This window comes from Nomascus leucogenys, chromosome 12 (assembly GCF_006542625.1).
Source record: "Nomascus leucogenys isolate Asia chromosome 12, Asia_NLE_v1, whole genome shotgun sequence".
NCBI classification, from domain to species: Eukaryota; Metazoa; Chordata; class Mammalia; order Primates; family Hylobatidae; genus Nomascus; species Nomascus leucogenys.
Genome location: NC_044392.1, coordinates 98,630,595 through 98,650,437, shown reverse-complemented (window position 1 = coordinate 98,650,437; position 19,843 = coordinate 98,630,595). Strand labels below are relative to the sequence as shown.

General features: G+C 35.4%; 1 protein-coding gene across 1 annotated transcript in view; it reads right to left on the bottom strand.

Moving 5' to 3' along the window:
• SLC44A5 (solute carrier family 44 member 5) overlaps positions 1-19,843 on the bottom strand; it is a 136,231-nt gene that overhangs the window by 20,990 nt on the left and 95,398 nt on the right. The window contains exons 6-10 of the mRNA XM_030825178.1: positions 19,273-19,333; positions 15,775-15,898; positions 13,989-14,072; positions 10,965-11,077; positions 4,820-4,951 (exon numbers count right to left, since the gene is read on the bottom strand). Of these exons, the coding sequence (XP_030681038.1) occupies positions 4,820-4,951; positions 10,965-11,077; positions 13,989-14,072; positions 15,775-15,898; positions 19,273-19,333 (514 nt within the window). The remainder of the gene's footprint in view (positions 1-4,819; positions 4,952-10,964; positions 11,078-13,988; positions 14,073-15,774; positions 15,899-19,272; positions 19,334-19,843) is intronic.

The window sequence follows — 19,843 nt, the reverse complement described above, 5'->3', positions numbered from 1 at the left end:
CATTTCCTGACTCCAAGTAAACTTTGAAGTCCAGCTACCTTTCTGCTTTTTTGAGTTTGATGAGGCACTTCTGTATCCTTACATCCTATATCCATCTGCTCTGCTTTCAGCCTGTTCATGTTTTCTTTTCTCTTTAGCTAGCTTGAATTAGTTTTTTTAAACTTGAAGCCAAATATCATCAATTATTATATCTCCTCATTTCTAAGACATATCCTTAATTAAATAATAAGTTTTTAGGAAAAGTAAAGAAACACTTCATTAAATGTTTATTTAATAATTTTAAGATGCATCCTGATTTCAGAAGTGTTAAAAAGTAAAAGGTATGGATCTTAAAATCAAGAAACAGAATCTAAAATTGTACAAGGAACTTAATGGAAACTTAAATTCCCACTTGTGAAAGAATCCAGTCTATAACCTCCTTGCTAGATGGTTATGGAGCTCATGCTTGAACAGTTCTGTTGATGGAGAGCTCATTATTTCATTCTATTATTATATCACTAAAATTCTGACACATCACACATCATTTACTGTCTCCGAGTAAGTAGAGGTTCACCCAGAGGTATACGAAGATCTTAGTAATGTATCATCTCACTTCTACATCTTCCTTTAGTTATACTATGTATTTATGTTTTCATGTACATTTTATTCTCTTAAAACACTAATTTGAACCCAAAATTGTGGTGTGTAACCATATTATGCTAAAATTGTTATCTTCTTTGAATGAACCTATAAAGATAATACATATGAGGCACTTTATATTATGACATTGCACTTTTAAAAAACTCTGTATATCTAACTTCTGCCTTTATAAAATTGCACCCACAAAATAATTACATTAGAGAAATATAACTGTCTTTTGAACTTACATACAGTCATGCACTGCATGACAGTGTTTTGGTTAACAATGGACTGCATATACAACGCCAGTCCTGTAAGATTATAATGGAGCTGAAACATTCCTATTGCCCAGTGGCATCATAGTGCAATGCATTACTCATGTGTTTGGAGTGATGTTGGTGTAAACAAACCTATTGTGCTGACAGTCATAGAAAAGTACAGCACATGCAAGTAGGTATAGCATATAATGCTTGATACTAATAATGAATGAGTTTGTTATTGTTTTATGTATTTACTACACAATAATTTTTGTTATTTCAGAGTGTACTCCCACTACTTACTATAAAAAAAATTTATCTGTAAAACAGCTTCAGGTGGGTCTTTCAGGAATATTCCAGAAGAAGGCATTATTATAATAGGAGATGACAGCTCCATGTTTTTTATTGTCCCCGAAGACCTTCCAGTGGGACAAGATGTGGAGGTGGAAGAAAGTGATATTGATGATCCTGACCCTGTGTAGGTCTAGGATAATGTATGTATTTGTGTCTTTAATTTTTTTTTTCTAATTTTTTAAATAAAACAGAGATAGGGTCTCACTCTGTTGCCCAGGCTGGTCTTGAACTCCTGGGCTCAAATGACCCTCCCACCTTGGCCTCCCAAAGTGCTAGGATTATAGGCATCAGCCACCATGCCTGGCCTGTGCCTCCGTTTTTAACAAAACATATTGAAAGTAAAAAAAAAAAAAAAAAACACCTTAAAAATAGAAAAAGCTTTTAGAATTAGAATGTAAAGAAAGAAAATGTTTTTGTACAGCTGTTTGTATAAGTGTTATTATAAAAGAGTCAAAAATTAAAGCTAAATGTTATTATAAAAGAGTCAAAAAGTTTAAAAAATTAAAAATATATAAAAGTTATAGTAAGCTTAGGTTAATTATTGAAGGAAGAAAGTTTTTAATAAATTTATTGTAGCCTAGATGTACAGTGCTTATAAAGTCTACAGTAGTGTACAGTAATGCTCTTTACATTCACTCACCACTCACTTACTTAAGCTCCATTCATGGTAAACACTCTTCACACAGGTACTATTTAAAAAAATGTTTTATGCCATATCTATCTTTACTGTATCTTTCCTATGTTTGGATATACAAACCCTTGCCATTGTATTACAATTTCCTACAGTATTCAGCAGAGTAACATGCTGTATGGGTTTGTAGACTAGGAGCAGTAGGCTATTACGTGTAGCCTAAGAGAGTAGTAGGCTATACCATCTAGGTTTGCATAAGTATACTCTATGATGTTTACACAATGAAAAAATTGCCCAACAATGCATTTCTCAGAATATATTTCTCTCATTAAGCAACACATGACTATCCTATATCCCCCTTTTGTTTGAATAAGAGTAAATAATATAAATATATTTGATGCCCTATAGAGTCATTAGTATAACTGTAACTTAACAAAGTACGAGACTGGCACCTGGGAGCTAAGAGATATACACAAGTTCATAGCTAATAGCAGAGATATGAATAGAACCATCTCCGAACACAAAGTAAAACTCATAAAATTACAATTTTGGTATTTATAACTCCGCCTACTTTCAGTATTTGTGTTAATGACTGTAATTTCACATATATGCTTTTGTTTTTGGTGCCTAGAATTTTGTCCAAACACAGAGCAAGTAATCAATTAAAGTCTGAAAAGTGAGTTATGAAAGCGGAGCTTATTTGAGTTATCAGAATTCCTAGACTTGAAAATTCTAATAAGCTCTGTATTTTCCTAAAGGTACATCTCTTTACTTTTCCAATGGCAGATTCTGATCACCTCAATGGCGTTTGTGTGGAAGGGTCTTATGAGACAGCCAGGGGTGGGCACAGAACCTGTAACTAAGATCCATCCAAGAGTACAACTAGAAGTTTCAACACATAATGGGTGACATTTGTCACCTTCAGAAATAATAGACAACAGTAAGCGGGTTGCTGAAGAGATGTGGAATCATTTAAATTCAGGAAAAATGATGAGGATTCAATTCCCTGATCCTGATGAGGATGGCTGATTTTTGCAGTTAAAAAGAAAAGGTTATAAATGAAACAATTCTACAACATATTTGGATAAAAAGACATCAGTGAAGGCTATTAGTCTGCATAAGAGCTAGAAATGAGAAGCCAAACAGTAAGAAGTTGGAGTTTGATACAGTATTTTTTTTTTTAAGAGAAAAACTAAATGTGGTGGAGAAGGAATCTGGGAGGGACATCTGTGCTGCTCAGCTAGGTCATCAAGGTTTGCATCGTCTGAGGAAAGCATCTCCCACCGCTGTCCGAGCCCCTTTGCTAAAATAGCTTCTGATTGGTAATCTTGCTTTCCAGGTGCTCTGATCCCAGGAAGGTAGTGTCCTATATGGAAAATGTCTGCACTTTGGTCACTAGGAGACTATCCTAATGATGTAAACAAATATACGGTGCTTTGGTGACTTAACATGAGCTTGTCCTTGAAAGTCTGAGTATCAGGCCAGGCGCGGTGGCTCACGCCTGTAATCCCAGCACTTTGGGGGGCTGAGGAGGGCAGATCACGAGGTCAGGAGATCGAGACCAAGGTGAAACCCCGTTTCTACTAAAAATATAAAAAATTAGCTGGGCGTGGTGGCGGGTGCCTGTAGTCCCAGCTACTTGGGAGCCTGAGGCAGGAGAATGGCGTGAACCCGGGAGGTGGAGCTTGCAGTGAGCCGAGATCGCGCCACTGCACTCCAGCCTGGGCGACAGAGCGAGACTCCGTCTCAAAAAAAAAAAAAAAAAAAAAAAAAAAAAAAAAAAAAGAAGAGAAAGTCTGAGTATCCTTGAATGAAGTGGCAAAGTCAAGTTTTCAAATTGATGGGAATGGGACCCATGCCTGGAATCATGACGCCCCAAGATATTGCTCCCTTCTGAGGTTCTTTCTGGGCTTCTTACCAGGCTTCCTTGAATGTGTCTTGTCTGGCTCTCTAACTTCAAGAATATAAAGATGATTTTTTTAAAAGCAACATGTAGTTAGAGATTATTTTGAAAATCTTGATTAAAGAACACAAATCTTAAAAGGAGTATTATTATAACACCATTCTAGGAATATGAGATTAAAACCATCTCTGAAATCAACTTGCTTAAAAAATTTTGTTACATTTAAATAAATATTTAAATTTGTTAATATTAAAAATATTATCCTTAAGAAATTAAAAACCTTGAAGAAACACTTCAAAAATGCAAATTTATTTTCAGATACTTATTACTCATAATTCCTATAAGTGGTTTAAATATTTTGCTATGAAAAGTTGTTGTTTGTTTTTCCTTTTCCTTTTTTAAAAACAAGTTTGAGGCTGAGCACGGTGGCTCATGCCAGCATGTTAGAAGGCTGAGGTGGGAGGATCACTTGAGCCCAGAAATTCAAGACCAGCCTAGACAACATAGGGAGACCTCATCTCTACAAAAAATTAAAAAATTAAAAAATTAGCCAGGCATGGTGGCACACATCTGTGGTCCTAGCTACTTGGGAGGCTGAGGTGGTAGAATTGCTTGAGTTTGGGAGGTCAAGGGTGAAGTTAGCCCTGATTGTGCCACTGCACTCCAGCCTGGGTGATAGAGCAAGATCCTATCTCAGAAAAGTAAATAAATAAATAAATAAATAAATAAATAGTTTGAAAAATCAAGCATTTGTTTCTTTTTAAACATCTTTCTTAGACATCAGGTTAATGCCTATAAATGTCTACAACTAAACCATTTTAATTCAAAGGCAAATGGCTTGAGGTCCTTGTAAGGTAGTATTTTCTTAGATTATACAATAAATTTTCCTCAATGACTTTTCCACTTACTGTAGTTAGAAGATTATAGACACATTACCTTTTATGACACAAGTGATAAATACATTTAACAGGTTATACCAAACCAAGTTTTCCTTTAGACAAAAAGATATTTTCTCATTATTACAATTTTAATGAAATCAGTTTTTAAAATACTCACTAAATGTGAACCATGTTTGTTGCAGTTCAAAGTACATGCTTATGTTAGTCTGAATCCCAATGTCATAGATAGTTAATACAGAACTTGGGCGTTCCTGAAGATTGGTGTACTGCTGGTAACAGTGCCATATTCCTTGAAAAAGAAAGAAAAACAGAATAATATAAAATATGGTTTTCTGAAATAGGAGCTATTTGTGCTCATCATACATATCTACATGAAACTGATGAGCATGGTAATTTCTGCAAAGGCAAGACACATATTTACACAGCAAATATTTTATTTGGATCCAATAGTCTAAATGTGCTACTATATTTGATATAAATGTTTTCAGTATTTGTCTCGATAATTACGGCAACATCTGGCTTTAAATGTCCTTTTGACTAGAAATGACCTTAATGTCCATCAGTAGGACATCATGATATATTTGTTCAGTAGAAAGATGTGTTGAAAACTCCCCCCAAGGTTTATACCCAATACTAATTTATTATTATCCGCTTATTTATTTATCCTTGCAATTCTATGATTTTTGAGGTTATTTTAATAGATGCAACAAGTTTAGGGTTGGCATCTTTTTTTAGTGAACTAAATCATTTTTATCCATAATACTGTCATCCTAAAATCTATTTTGTCTCATATTATTGTCTTCTTCCACTTTCTTTTGTTATTGATTGCTAGTATATTCTTTCCATCCCTTCACTTGCAAATGTTCTATTTCCTTACATGTTGTATAACTTTTATAAATAATATATAGCTCCAATTTGTATGTGTATATTTTAATAATTTAATACCTGACAATCTCTGTATTCTAATTGGTGAGTTTAACATATTTATATTTTACATATTGATATATTTATATTTTTTTCTATGTTCTTAATTTTGCTTTTCGTGTTCTACTTTGTGTCTATACTTCTTTTCTTCCAATTCTTGTCTTTCAAAAATTGATGATTTTTTGTTTACTTATATTCCATTTTTCTTCTCTACTGGTTTTGAGCAATCTACTCTATTTTTATAATAGATTACCTTGAAAATCTGTTCTTTTTTTTAATAAGCCTAGAGTCAATATGTTAACAAGGAAATACAAGACCTTAGTTACTCAATAATCACCCACTCTATTGCTCAATAATTTTGTTATATACATTTTAAATAAATTAGTTAGCATGTAGGTAAAACTAAACAAATTTTGCCTGCATATAATAATTTTAGTGTCCAATGTCTAAAGCAATTATTATTTTATGCAGGCAAAGTTTGTTTAGCTTTACCTAAATGCTTATTAATTTATTTTCTTTGTTCACTATCTTTTCTTACATCTCATATATTTCTGTGGAATCATTCTCCTTCTTCTCTCTCTCCTAGCTGCATTCAATCCATCAGGAAATATAGCTATTATACAAATAAAAGCATGTATGGCCACCCTCAAGAGTTTCCCTCATTTGGCATATAAATTTCTGCAATCATCTCCTTACTGGTCTTATTGCTTCCACTCTTGCCTCACCACAGTCTATTCTCAACACAGGGACTACAGCAATCATTATATCTCATCTCTCTGCTACCCAAAGCCCTACATTGCCTCCCTGTTTCATTCAGAGTAAAAGCCTAGGTTTTATAATAATCTGTAAGGCTCTGTCCCCTTCATAAATTCGATGACCTCATCTCCTACTATTTTTTCCTTTACTCAGTACATCCATCCACACCAGGCTCCCAGCCATTTCTTCAACACACTCTTACTTATAGGGCCTTTACTCTAGCTGTACCCACTGTCTGGAACTTTTCCTTCATCTTTACTGTCTAACTCCATTGCTTCCAAGTGTTTTCTTAGATATTTTCCCCAAAAGACCCCTCCTACTAATACCGCCATTTTCACTCCTTGCCCTACCATGGTACTCTCAATCTCCCCTTACCTGCTCTACCTTTTCTTTTATCCATAGCAATAACTACCTTCTAATATATATATTACTTAGGCTATAAGCATCATGAGAGTAAGAACCTTAGTCTGTTCCTTTACTGTTGTACATCAAGAGTCTAAAATAGTGTCTGTACACGGCAGCTGTTCAATTGATATTTGTTGAATAAACAGAATAATGTTATGACTAGATATGGATTTCTCTTCCTTTACTCTCCTTAGTATAATGGGCTTCCTATATCTATGGATCCATGGTTTCATCAGTTCTGGAAAATTCTCAGCCAAGAGCTTTCAAATATGGTTGATATATGTTAGGCCCTTCTCAACCTATTTTCTATTTCTTTGAACCACACAATCATATTTTTGTCCCTGTGTCACATTCTGCTATATTTTTGATAATTATTTCAGATTCATATTTCAGTTCATTAATTCTCTATTTTGCTGTTTAGCTTATCAATTTGTTTTTAATCTAACATTTTTATTTTGAAAAGTTCTATATGGCTCATCTTCATGTATGCCTGGGCATTTTTGTTGATTTTTATTTTTGATGTCCAAGCCTTGAATAAATGATACTCCATGTCCATGAATGAATGAATGAATTCACTTTTCTTTTTTTTGAGACAGAGTCTTGCTCCGTCACCCAGGCTGGAGTGCAGTGTCACAATCTCAGCTCACTGCAACCTCCACTTCCTGAGTTCAAGCGATTCTCATACCTCAGCCTCCCGAGTAGCTGGGACTACAGGTGTGTGCCACCATGCCCAGCTAATTTTTGTATTTTTTTTAGTAGAGATGGGGTTTCACCATGTTGGCCAGGATGATCTTGATCTCTTGACCTCGTGATCCACCTGCCTCAGCTTCCCAAAGTGCTGAGATTACAGGTGTGAGCCACTGTGCCCGGCCGTGATTCTATCTTTAATTCTTTAAACCTTTCATGCATGGTTATTTCATGTTCTATATCTTTCTTTCTTTCTTTCTTTTTTTCTTTAGAGACAGAGTCTTATTCTGTTGCCCAGGCTGGAGTGCAGTGGCATGATCTCAGTTCACTGCAACCTCCTCCTCCCGGGTTCAAGCAATTCTCCCACCTCAGTCTCCCAAGTAGCTGGAACTACAGGTGTGCACCACCATGCCCGGCTAATTTTTGTATTTTTAGTAGAGACAGGGTTTCACCACATTAGCCAGGCTGGCCGCCTCGGCCTCCCACAGTGCTGGGATTATAGGAGTGAGCCACCGCACCCGGCTACATGTTCTGTGTCTATTAACTCCCATATCTGAATTCTTGGAGACCTCAATCTCATGTTTATAGCAGCCACTGGTTTTCACACAGAACTGTTTTCTAGCAGGTCAGGTAGTCTCGGACTTTGTTGATCTGAATCTATGAAAACCTGGTGACATTAACTGAGGAAACTTTCATCTAGAGGCAAAGGGCACTAACAAACTGGGGTCACTTTAAACATTTCTAGGATCCCAGACTTACTCCAGGAATTTCCAGTATGATCCCCTGTTCTGCTGCCAACTCAGGTCTAAGTCTCCTGATCCCAGCACTGCTATGGGTTACCCAGTGTTTCACCTGTGCTTCCTGCTTGGTTCCCCGCTTTGATTTTAGCTCATGAGTTATTTTTGTCCTTTGGAGGAGATTTCCTTTATTTCCTAAAGTTCATCAAAACAATGTATTATATAAAACAATACAGTGCAATACTCTTTTTAATGTCACGATTTCATAGCAAGAAGGCCCTTTAGACAATTTAGTTTCCTCCTACTAGTGAATGCGAAAGTCTAGACAATATTTTCCAATTTCTCTTTCTTTGCTTTCTCTCTCTTGTCCTAGATTTTTAAAAATTATGATCTCTGGGCTTCAAGTTCTCTTTCCTCAATAATACTCCTGAATAACAATAATATCAGCAACGACAAAAATAGACATTATTTATTGAACATTTACTTTATGCTAGCAAAATCTAAGTATGTTATAAGCATTATTTTATTTAGTAGTCACAGATTCCTGTTATATGATTGAGAAACCTATGAATTAAAGAAAACCGTATGCTTGCAGAGGATCACACAGTTACTATGTGATGAATCTGGGATCGTGCCTTTTTCATACCTTAAGTACATGCTCATAACGAAAGTGTTATATGTCTTCTCCTGTATACCTCTTAACCTGTTCTGGCCAATGAGAATTGTTCCATTGCTGTTCACTTGCCCACAAGCAGTCTGGCTTTTTCTCTGCTCAGTATGACACATCTACATTGTTATTTGCTCTAGTAAATGGACTGCTGTCAGTAGGAAATTTCAGTAGAAAAAATTGGTTTCTCATGATATGTAGAAAGTCAATTGTCCAGGACAGTAGCAGAGGTCAGTTACATGTAGTCTTATTTTCTGACACTCCTCAACCTAACTGGACCTTTCCTCCCTCAATAAATAACATCAAGCTTACTTCCCACATCATTAATTTTTGGGTTAGTACTATCTAGGGAGTCAATAGGGAGGGAAAATTGGTTGTTTTACCTGCACTTTTTATATGTTGACCATCTTTCTCCTTTTTGCCATTGTCAAAATTGCACTACAGCCAATCTCAGATTTTTCTTGCTACTTAAGACATCAGTTAAATCAATAGCAGACTTTACTGCCCTTTCCTTCCTGACGACAATACAAGAGTGATTGAATCACAAGCCCAGACTCCCCAGTGGCAAAGGGCAGAGATTATTTTAAGCTCCAAGCAGGAACACAAAAACAGGACATTTAAACAACTTTTTTTTGCAGTTTCTGATTAGAGGATGGAAGTTCTTGTGTTCCTTGACCAGACTGATCCACCTCTTATTTGTTACCTGGCTGTGCTCAGCAAGAAGCCCAGGTGGGATTCAAGAAGAGCTGTACAGCAGGAGCAGATAGGGAACACCTGAGAAGACCAAATGATTTACTAAAAACTCATTGGAGGTAATGAGGAGGGTAATAACAATAACCCAACGCATACTGACTGTCTGCTGTGTTCCAGGTACTGCTCTAAGAGCTTTACATTCATTGTCTCATTTAATCCTTAAGCTCCTCTGAGATGAAGATACCATTATTGTGCTGATGTTATGGATGAGAATACTGGGTCTTTTAACTTCCAAAGTTACCCAGTTGTATGTTATGGAGCTGGATTAGAACACAGGCTAACTACACAACTTGCAGATTCAACTGCATTCTTATATGTGTAAAGCTCTTCTTCACTGAATGACAGAAATAAGAAAGTGTTATTTTTGATGTCTACTACCATAAAACTGTTGTCAGTCCAAATGGTGCCATAGGGGAAATCATTCTTTTAAATAGAAACATCTCAAACATTCATATAATATATTGGCTCATACCTTTTTTAGAAGCCTGAAAGGACGCTGCCACAGGTGGTATACACTGTTCCACGTGAGACACTTTAATTCATATATAGAGTTCACATTATACCTGATATGTATTGTTTTGGGGGATCAAGTTTGCGATTAGATTTCAACCTTGATTTTAAAACTTATATTTGTATAAATTTATGGGGTACACATATAATTGTGTTATATGTATATATTGCATAGTGGCTTTTAGTGTATCCATCACCTGAATGACATGCATTGTGTCCATTTTTCATTATCCACCCCCTTCCAGTCTTCAACCCTTCCATGTTCCCATTGTCTATTACTCCACACTCTACGTCCATGTGTACTCATTATTTAGCTCCCGCACATTATTTAGCTCCCAAAGACAGTACTGTTAATTCTCCATACAATAGTGTAATTCAGAATACTTGCCTCTAGAGGGCAATGCTTCATTATGGAGTACCAATTATTAAATGGTGTGACATTACCTGGATTAAACGTGCTAAGTTGAAAGAGAAAAATAGATCACACTTCTGTAACTTTGCAGACCTGTCCTTTGATCGGATAGAAACGTTAAAGAAATAAAAGAAGTTGTCTGAAATGTTTTTCATTAATCTAAAAGGATTTCTTTTTACCTCCTTCTTAGTATCCATGAGGCAGGAGACCAAAGGCTGGTAGGGAAAAGAGTAAAATGTTCTGACAGCATTTTTTCCCCAAAGACACAGGAAGAAAAAGTTACAGAGACAATATATGCAAAATGAAATATTTTTTCTAAGTTTACAGCTTTTTTGAGGGTAAAGAATAATTAGATCCACTGAAAACAAATGCTTTCTGGTAACTGATAACAGCGATTGAAAATAAAAGGATTATTCTGATATTTGGCAATTTGAAGAGGAGTGATACCTACCATAATCTATAATTCCAATCACACCAATCATGAAGAGCCAGAAGAGGCATCCAGCTATGAACCTCAGAAGTATCAAAAATATCCAACTAAGGACCATGGCGATCGTCAGGCCACTAGAAAAAACCCACAACAAACACAGTGGTCAAGTGTGCTAAACACAACATATTACAAACATCAAGACAAAACTTTTTTCTATTCAAAATTATTCTTAAATTCTTTTATTTTACCTGGCTATAGAAACATTAATAATGTTAAAAAGTATAAACAATGATTTCCATTAAGACTTTCATATGAAAGAATAGGACCATCAGGGACTTTATACAGAACTCATCTTTGTGTACCTGGGTAAACTGAAGTCTAGTATCAGTCATTGTTCAAGGAAAAATACAATTTCTCCAACCTACAATTTTGATCTATCAGCAACAGTTGCCATGTCTTATTTTTTCCCTTCCTACCTATCTACTAGGTCATAAATTGTAAAATGTATTCATGATGAATTTGTTCTGTTCCATTTACTTAGTGACTGGTGGAAATCTTCTGTAATATGGCTATCTAGAAGTAAGAGAATCATTTTGGGGCAGAAAGATAAGAGAAATAACTGGCCATCCCTGGAGCCCATGATGCTGTAGTCATTATCACCATGGTCTAATTATCTCTAGGAGTTTGTGATGCCTTACGTCATCCAGACTTCTATTCCAGGTCCCCAGTGATCTGTGGGCCATTATTTGGAATCATGGTAAGGCTTCTATGTCTCCAGGGACATGTGACTTTATCAAGCAATTAATAGCATGACTATTTTCTGTCGGCTTTAATTTCTTCTTAGAGCTTGACTGAACTACTAGAGGAGCTCTTTTCCTCCCATATATCCAGGTTAAGGTCACATTAGAGTCTTTGATGTAATTTCCTCAAAGAGATCTCATTAAGATCGGAAAGTTGGCTGACTCTTCTATTAAGAACTGATATGTCTGGTGCTATCTGTAAGTTTCCAAACATAGCAACAGAGCGTGGTACATTTATTGGGTTATTGTCTCAAGGGTTATCTTTTTATTATAAAAAATCTCAATAATTACTGTCATTGGATAGACGACAACACAATATTGAAGGATCATGGTCTTGCAAAGCCTATGCTTTTAACTTGAGAAGTCATTCCCTCTTAAAATCACGGACACTTTAATGCTTAAATATTCAATATGGTTGAAAGATTATTCCATGGCCCAGCCCAAGGGAAGTATTCAGAAATGTCAGAGGAAAAAAAACAAAAAATAAGGCTGTTTATTCTGTGTGTTTTTAATGTGTACATAAAAATTATAACCAAATACACTAGATACAAGCATATCAATACTTTATAAAATAAACAAGATCAGAAGAATTGAAAATAAAGGGAGGTGTTCATGTTTTACTCTTATGAGTGGTGCCTGGGTGGAGAGGGTTTCAGTGTGTGTTTTGGGGGTGAGGTAGGCAGGATAATCTATCATAATGTACACTTGTTCAGGTAGGTGTGAAAAAGCCAAATGAAGAAGAAGCATGGAAATTATCAAGTGACATTTGGGTCTGACAATAGGGGAATCAATTTAAATACTGTCAAGAATAGACTACAATCTCTGCTGGAGATAAATCCTAACATACTAAAAGTAATTACTGTAATTGTTTAGGACAAAGCATCAAAATGAGTGAAATCTCATAAAGTGAACTAATTTAACAGCTCTAAACACCACACACTAGTATCTCACACAAAATACAAGCTGGACTTTATTATGCATCATATAGTTACATGCATCTATCTTGCTCCACTAGTGTTTTTCGTACTGTTCCCTGAACCACATTTTTTTTGTGCTACTACGTTCAAGGACTCATGTAGAAGTTAGGAAAACAAAGATGAGTTAGACATAGTTTTGTAAAAAGTTCATACTTTATCAGAGGGAAAGGGCCAGGTAAATACAACACAGAATGGTAGGTGCTATATGGAAGATGAGTATGTGCATGTATTTATAGGTGTGTAAACACACACATGTACACACATGATGGGTATGAGGAACACATAGGAAGAAGTAATTACATCTGGGGAAGATAATAAAGGTTATAAATGATACTAAAGCTGATTTTTTAAAATGAGGTGCAGTTGTCCAGGACTCAATACGAGGAAAGGAAACAGAACGTGCAAATTTACAGGATTTGATAGTCTAGGGATGGGCACGTTATTTGATATGTTTAGAATATAGTGTTAACCAAGAAACGTGGGTGGAGATGAATCTGAGAAACTAAGTTGGGCTAGGTTTTACAGGGCCTTAGAAGTAACTGAAAAAGTTTTAATTTTAGTCTTTGAGCATTAGGGAACCATGGAAGCTTTTAAGCACTAGAGGTGACAAAAGAGCCAGACAGTAATGACAGTCTTAAATGGGTCACACATTTACCCATTCCAGTCCAGTGACATTTCCTTAACTTTCTAGGAATGCAACTCTTACACCTGAAAATGTTACATCTCCTTCTCCTTGTTATCTATACATATATATTTATGTATCACATATGTAGCTATGTAGCTTTCATAACTACAATGACTTCTGGTTATGATGAATACCAATCATTGTGTGGAAGGGATGTGTTAAAAAATAGGAACGATTCTTCTGAAGTCAAGGGAGGGACAAATTAGAAAAAAGAATCTGAGAAACAATCCTGCATCCACGGTAGCATGTGATGAGAAGCACACAAGTGTTACAGATACAGAAGTCCTGCAGATATTGCTCCATGTGACTTGAAGTATATATTCATCAGTACTTTTATTAGTACTTTAGTGAATAAAATTAAAATTTACATTCTGCCAACAGTGGGCATATTTCCAAATATCTTTTCCCTGTCTCACCTCATCTGAAAAAGAAAATGGCAGGAACTGACATCTGAGTGAAATTTGTGATGCCACCAGTACATTTCTTTTATTCATGAATAAAAATATAAAATTTGAAGAAAGAGTTCTACAAAGATAAAATCAGAATGGGGCTAGAGAAGAAACATCTATGTGTTTCCACTTACATGAGAATCCAATACCAAGTTGTTGCATAGTCTTCAAACACTTTCAATCCAAGTGACTTGGCATCAAGAAGTTTATTGATACCACTGCATTGAAAGAAGGGAAAAATCAATTATTTTTTGATGACCACTAAACAGAAACGTTCTTTTTATGATAAAAGGGATTCTGCAAGGTGCTGTTGAAAGCATGTTTTCAGAAACCATCTATCAGTAGTGACTCTTTTCCTAGCCACAATAATACATAAAATGTCACTTCAGTAAACCTGCAAAGGTAGCTATAGCTGCACACAGAGAGAACATGGTTTTCAAGAACGGTGAACAAATCCTTTTCCACTGTATGCAACATTCCCTGAATATTGCAGAAACCTCACTGTAAGAAATGAATTTAAATGATAAGATTAGCTTTTAACTTGCAAAACCCATAGTCAAGAATGAACATCATCTTTAATTCCCCTTCCTAATCCTGACAGTAAGGCATGATGGAACACATAGTAGAAATTTCACAATCATCAGTGTCCAATTTGAGGAATTATCAAAGTGAACACATTTATGTAACTACAACATCGTCAACCCCTTCTTCACGTGCCCCAATTGCAACACCTCTCCCTTCCTCAAAGTAACCACTATTCTGACTTTTGTGATAATAATTTCCTAAGTTTTCTTTTTCATTTTACTAATTATGTATGCATCACAGGGAAATAAATTTAACTCTGCTTGTTTTTGACTTTTATATCAATGGAATCATATTTGTATTATTATTTTGAGATTTCTTTTACACAGATTTATATTGCTGAAAATCGTGCAAGCTGCTATTGTATTCTAAATCTGCGGGAACTACACTATACTAATTATACTGCTAAAGTCTTTTAAGGTAAATAAAATTTTAGATTATCTTTATCTATAATTCAACAACTGAGCAATGCAGTGATATGCTGTACACATTAATGTTTGTGCACGTGTGTATGCGTGCACACAGGGAAATATATTTTCCAGTAACATGGAGCACCATGTGTGTAGAGCCAAGGGACGTGGGGAATTTACTGCATTATACTTAGTACATAGAAATTTGATATGCCACCAATACATTTCTTTTTTTTTTTTTTATACTTTAGGTTTTAGGGTACATGTGCACAATGTGCAGGTTTGTTACATATGTATCCATGTGCCATGTTGATTTCCTGCACCCATTAACTCGTCAATTAGCATTAGGTATATCTCCTAATGCTGTCCCTCCCCCCTCCCCCCACCCCACAACAGTCCCCAGTGTGTGATGTTCCCCTTCCTGTGTCCATGAGTTCTCATTGTTCAATTCCCACCTATGAGTGAGAACATGCGGTGTTTGGTTTTTTGTCCTTGCAATACATTTCTTTATGTCACACTTCTATACCTGTAGATAATGAAAGATTTAACCATTTTGAAAAGCATCATTATTCTTTCTTTCTTTTCTTTTCTTCTTGTTTTTTTTAAATCCCAGCTAGTCAGGAGGCTGGGGAAGGAGAATTGCTTGAACCCGGAAGGTGGAGGTTGCAGTGAGCCGAGATATGGCCCCACTGCTCTCCAGCCTGGGCGACAGAAAAAAACATCATTATTCTTTCTAAATGATTCTGGGTTCTCCCTTACATGCTCTTCTTAATGAATATGTATCAAGCTCTTCAATTCACAGTAACATGTATATTTAATATACATATATGTGATTATTTTCCTATAACCCTTAAACTAATAGGCGCTTTAGTCTTGAGTGCGATAACAAAATGCATCAAACTGAAAATTAGAATGTAAACATACATACTTTGCAGCATCCCTGAGTTCTATAACACTTCTTGTCCCTCCATTTCCATCTTGAAACACCATCTTACTTCCTATTGTTAAAGTGCCATTTTTGGTAGAGAAGTCAGGGAAACATCTCTGGAGAACTGTAAAAATAAATTAAAATTATTGTAATCACTTTTCTATTTCTTCTTTCATGATGTCCTCCCTTTCTTAAGCTTTCTGTTATACATAATCAAATTCTTGCTAGGCATGCAAGTTGCTCAATATAGATAGCTCATTGCCTGTTACTTGATGATATGATTTTCTAATGGTCCTAAGACTAGAAAGCAAATATGATCACACTCTGAAACTACATTCTAAACGTGATTATTTTACACATAGTGTATTCATGAAGTCATCATAAATAAAATGCACATCATAGGTTTTAAAAGAGTAACAATGATACATGTCATTCATGGCAAGCACATTTTAGTAGAAAGGCCACATTAACTTGTATGACTGGATGAGTTTAGTTTTACTATTAAAAATATATATTAGGAACTACTTGAGCAAAACTTTGAAAATTGGGGATCAGTGAATAATACCTTGGCAAATAAGAACCAGCTCAAATTTTAGCCTACTAAAACAACTAAATTTTTGTTTATGAATTCTTAACAATTCGTCTCCCAGCTTTTTCATTAACAACGGTTTTTTAGTGGAGCTGAAAATGGAAATTCTGAAGCTATCAAAAGAGGCCTACACTTTGTAGACTAGTATGATTTCTAAGGAAAGCAAAATCACTGTTCAATCTTCTATGTTCTTATTTTGATTGGAGTCTTTGCCTCTTTACAAATTTATTTCTAAAAATATTTTAAAACCACAATTTTAAAGGAAGAAGTAAGGAAAATCAGAAATGGATCATTTTCATATTTTTTTTCTTATAAGAAGCATCACTGATTTGCATAGGTTCATATGTAGTTTAAACCTGAAAATATTAAAGCAGTTGAGCTGGGGAAAGAAGAAATAGGTCTCTTTAAAGCCTTTCCCGACTTTCCTGGCTTAAAAGGAATTTTCTTGTCTGTTCACCTCTAGCTTCTGCTGCACTTAGGATGCGGCTGATTCCTTTACCTGCCCCACCTTTCTACTGCTCTTCCCTTCCTTTCTGTGGCAAATTTGAGACAGTAGCATTTACCAGCTGCTTCTACACCCTCAGTTTTATCACAGTTTTGGCCCCACCACTTCTTGGAAATTATCCTCCCAGTGATCCCAATGACCTCTGAATTGTCCAAACCTCCAGATATGTTTTAGTCTTCATCCTGCTTAAACCCATTACCTAGCACACGGCTTGGCACACAGGAGAAATCAGTCAATATTTGCTGATGAATGAGCTAACTTTTTCGAGCCTTTGACATGGTAGATACTCCTTGGCATATTGAAACTCTCTTTTCTTGGCTTCCATGCTCAGGTTCTCTCCTGTCCTCCCATATTTCTGTGCATTTTTTCCCTTTCCACTTCTTAAATATAAGGGTTCCTATCTAGAGGGTCCCTTGACCTTGTTTCATATATTTTTTTTCTGGATAATCTCATCCAATCTGTTAGCTTTCATTACTAAATATGTTCATTACATATTTGGAAAGTGGATAAAATATAAAAAAAAAACAGTCCTTCCACCTACAGTGAACTATATTAACATTTTGGGGAATTTCTTTCCAGTCTTTCTTCTACAATAAATATTTTTTGAGAGTCAAAATCACACAGGACATGCAGTGTTTTCCCTTGTTTACTTGTTTTAACCTTATTTCCTTTTATGAACTCTTTAATGAACAAATTTTATTATCTGCATACTATTCCATTGAGTGCTATTTAATCTTATATTAGGAGGAACACAAGTTGATTGCAACATTTAATGTCTTTCTCATTAGACTGTGAGGGACTACGCCTTACTCATTTTTGTACCACCAATGTATACTTTATCCTGTGTGACTTAGCCAAACTGTACTTGTAAGGGCAGAGACTATGTCTTATACCTTTATACCTATTATATCTTTTGTTACTAATGATTTATATTTATCCTTTTGCATAAACATTTATAACATTGATTTTGGCTATGGACATTTGTTGCTGAGAGCTTCCTGGTAAGTGCTGTTGCTGTGGGGCCTACATCTTTGCTTCAAGGTCTTTTATGACCCAGGTAAGAGTGATGGAAGTATGTAAGACATGTTTGGTGGTAGCTACTTCGGTGGGTATTTGACTATCTACTCAAACTAATGACTAATGCCTTTCCTCTATTTTAAGAGAAATATATACATTGTAGGAAAGTGAATAAATAGAAAAAAGAAAGAAGAGAGAAATTTCCCACAGTTTTGCCACTCCCAAAACTACTACTTAATGTTTTGGTATATTTTGTTCCAATCTTTTTCTTTGAAGAGGTTTTTTTGTTGTTGTTTATTTGTTTGTTTTAATTTATACATGTTTATCATTATAAGGATGGTAACAGTTTGAATTTTATTTAAAAGTATAACATACACATGCATGTTATTCTAATAGTTACATTTAATAATTCTAAAATATTTCACTTAGTGAATACATTATAATTTAAGTATTCTCTTGGTCTTGGGTAGTAGAGTATTTCTTTCTTTTTTCTTTTTGACACTTTAAATGTGATGGACATTTTAATGTAAAGCTTTTTTTGTAATTAGGATTATATCCATAAGAAGGAAAACTCAGTGATTATTTCATTTTCTTCTTTTTCTTTTTATTTTTTTAGAGACAGCGTTTCACTCTGTTGCCAAGGGTGTGTACAGTGGTACAATCATAGCTAACTACAGGCTTTAACTCCTGGGCTCAAGTGATCCTCCTGCCTTGACCTCCCAAGTAGCTGGGACTACAAGTGCACATTGCCATGTCTCACTAATTTCTTTTTAAAATTTTTTGTAGAGACAGAGTTTCACTATGTTGCTGAGGTTGGTCTCAAACTCAAGCAATCCTCCCACCTTGGCCTCCGAAAGTGCTGGGATTATAGGCATGAGCCCCTATGCCTGGCCTCATTTTGTCCAGAGTATTACTTTAAATACAGTTTATAATTTTAAAGAAATAAAATATTGACTAATTCCAAATATATATATAAATATTTCAAGTGATAAAGACAAGTATATATCCTCCCCCTACTCCTCAGGCAATTTCTGAACAAAGTTTTCAGCTAAAATCAGGAGTGGGTGTATATGAGCGTATCTGTGTGTGTGTTTATGCATGCTTCCAAAGCACCAAATGATCAATCTGACTGAGCTTTCAACTTTCAATCTTTTTCTTGTATGTTTATGAAGGAAAATTTTAAAAATCAGAGTTCCAGTGACAATGTACTTGGCTGGAGCCAAGAGATGAGCTCTACTTTTGACTTTCCTGCTAATCAACTCTGGGACTTTAGGCCAGTCAGAGGACCATTCTTGGCCTCAGTCTCATCAATTGCGAAATATAGGAACTTAATTAAGTAGCATTTTGGTAGATTCTGTGTTTCTAAGGTAAAATAATTGCCACTTACAAGGTTTGCTTGGAAAAATCGCTGTTGGACAATCATCATCCAGTAAAAGTTGTGTGAGAGACTAAAATAGAAGGAAGAATGTTAACATTTCAAAGGCCGTGTGATGATTACTTTATACTCAATCTAAATATGTCCTTTAAAAAATTTAACTCCACAATAATCTCCTTATTCCAAATTACTTCTACTAATAATATTAATTGTAAGATTATCACACACACAATCTTGCTTGACATTCTTAACTGTCCTAACTGTAATTCAATCGAACCAACAATAATAAAACCAGATCATCTGAAAACAAGGCACACCTTTGGAGGTGTGTGTCTTTGTCTTAGCCATATCCTGAGTCTCTGATTTCTTCATGTTTTTTTTTTTTCTGGAAAAACAACATCTTCTCTAATTTAGAAACCATTCATATTATTTAACATTGTGATGTTTTAGAATTCTCTTATGTATCTCAAACCTAGGTAAGGGTTGGGGGTTTTTGAAATGAGTTGTTATCAAACTGGGCTTGGAAATAAAATTCTACTTGTTACTAAGTTGCTATGGGGCTTCATCACCACATTAACGAAAT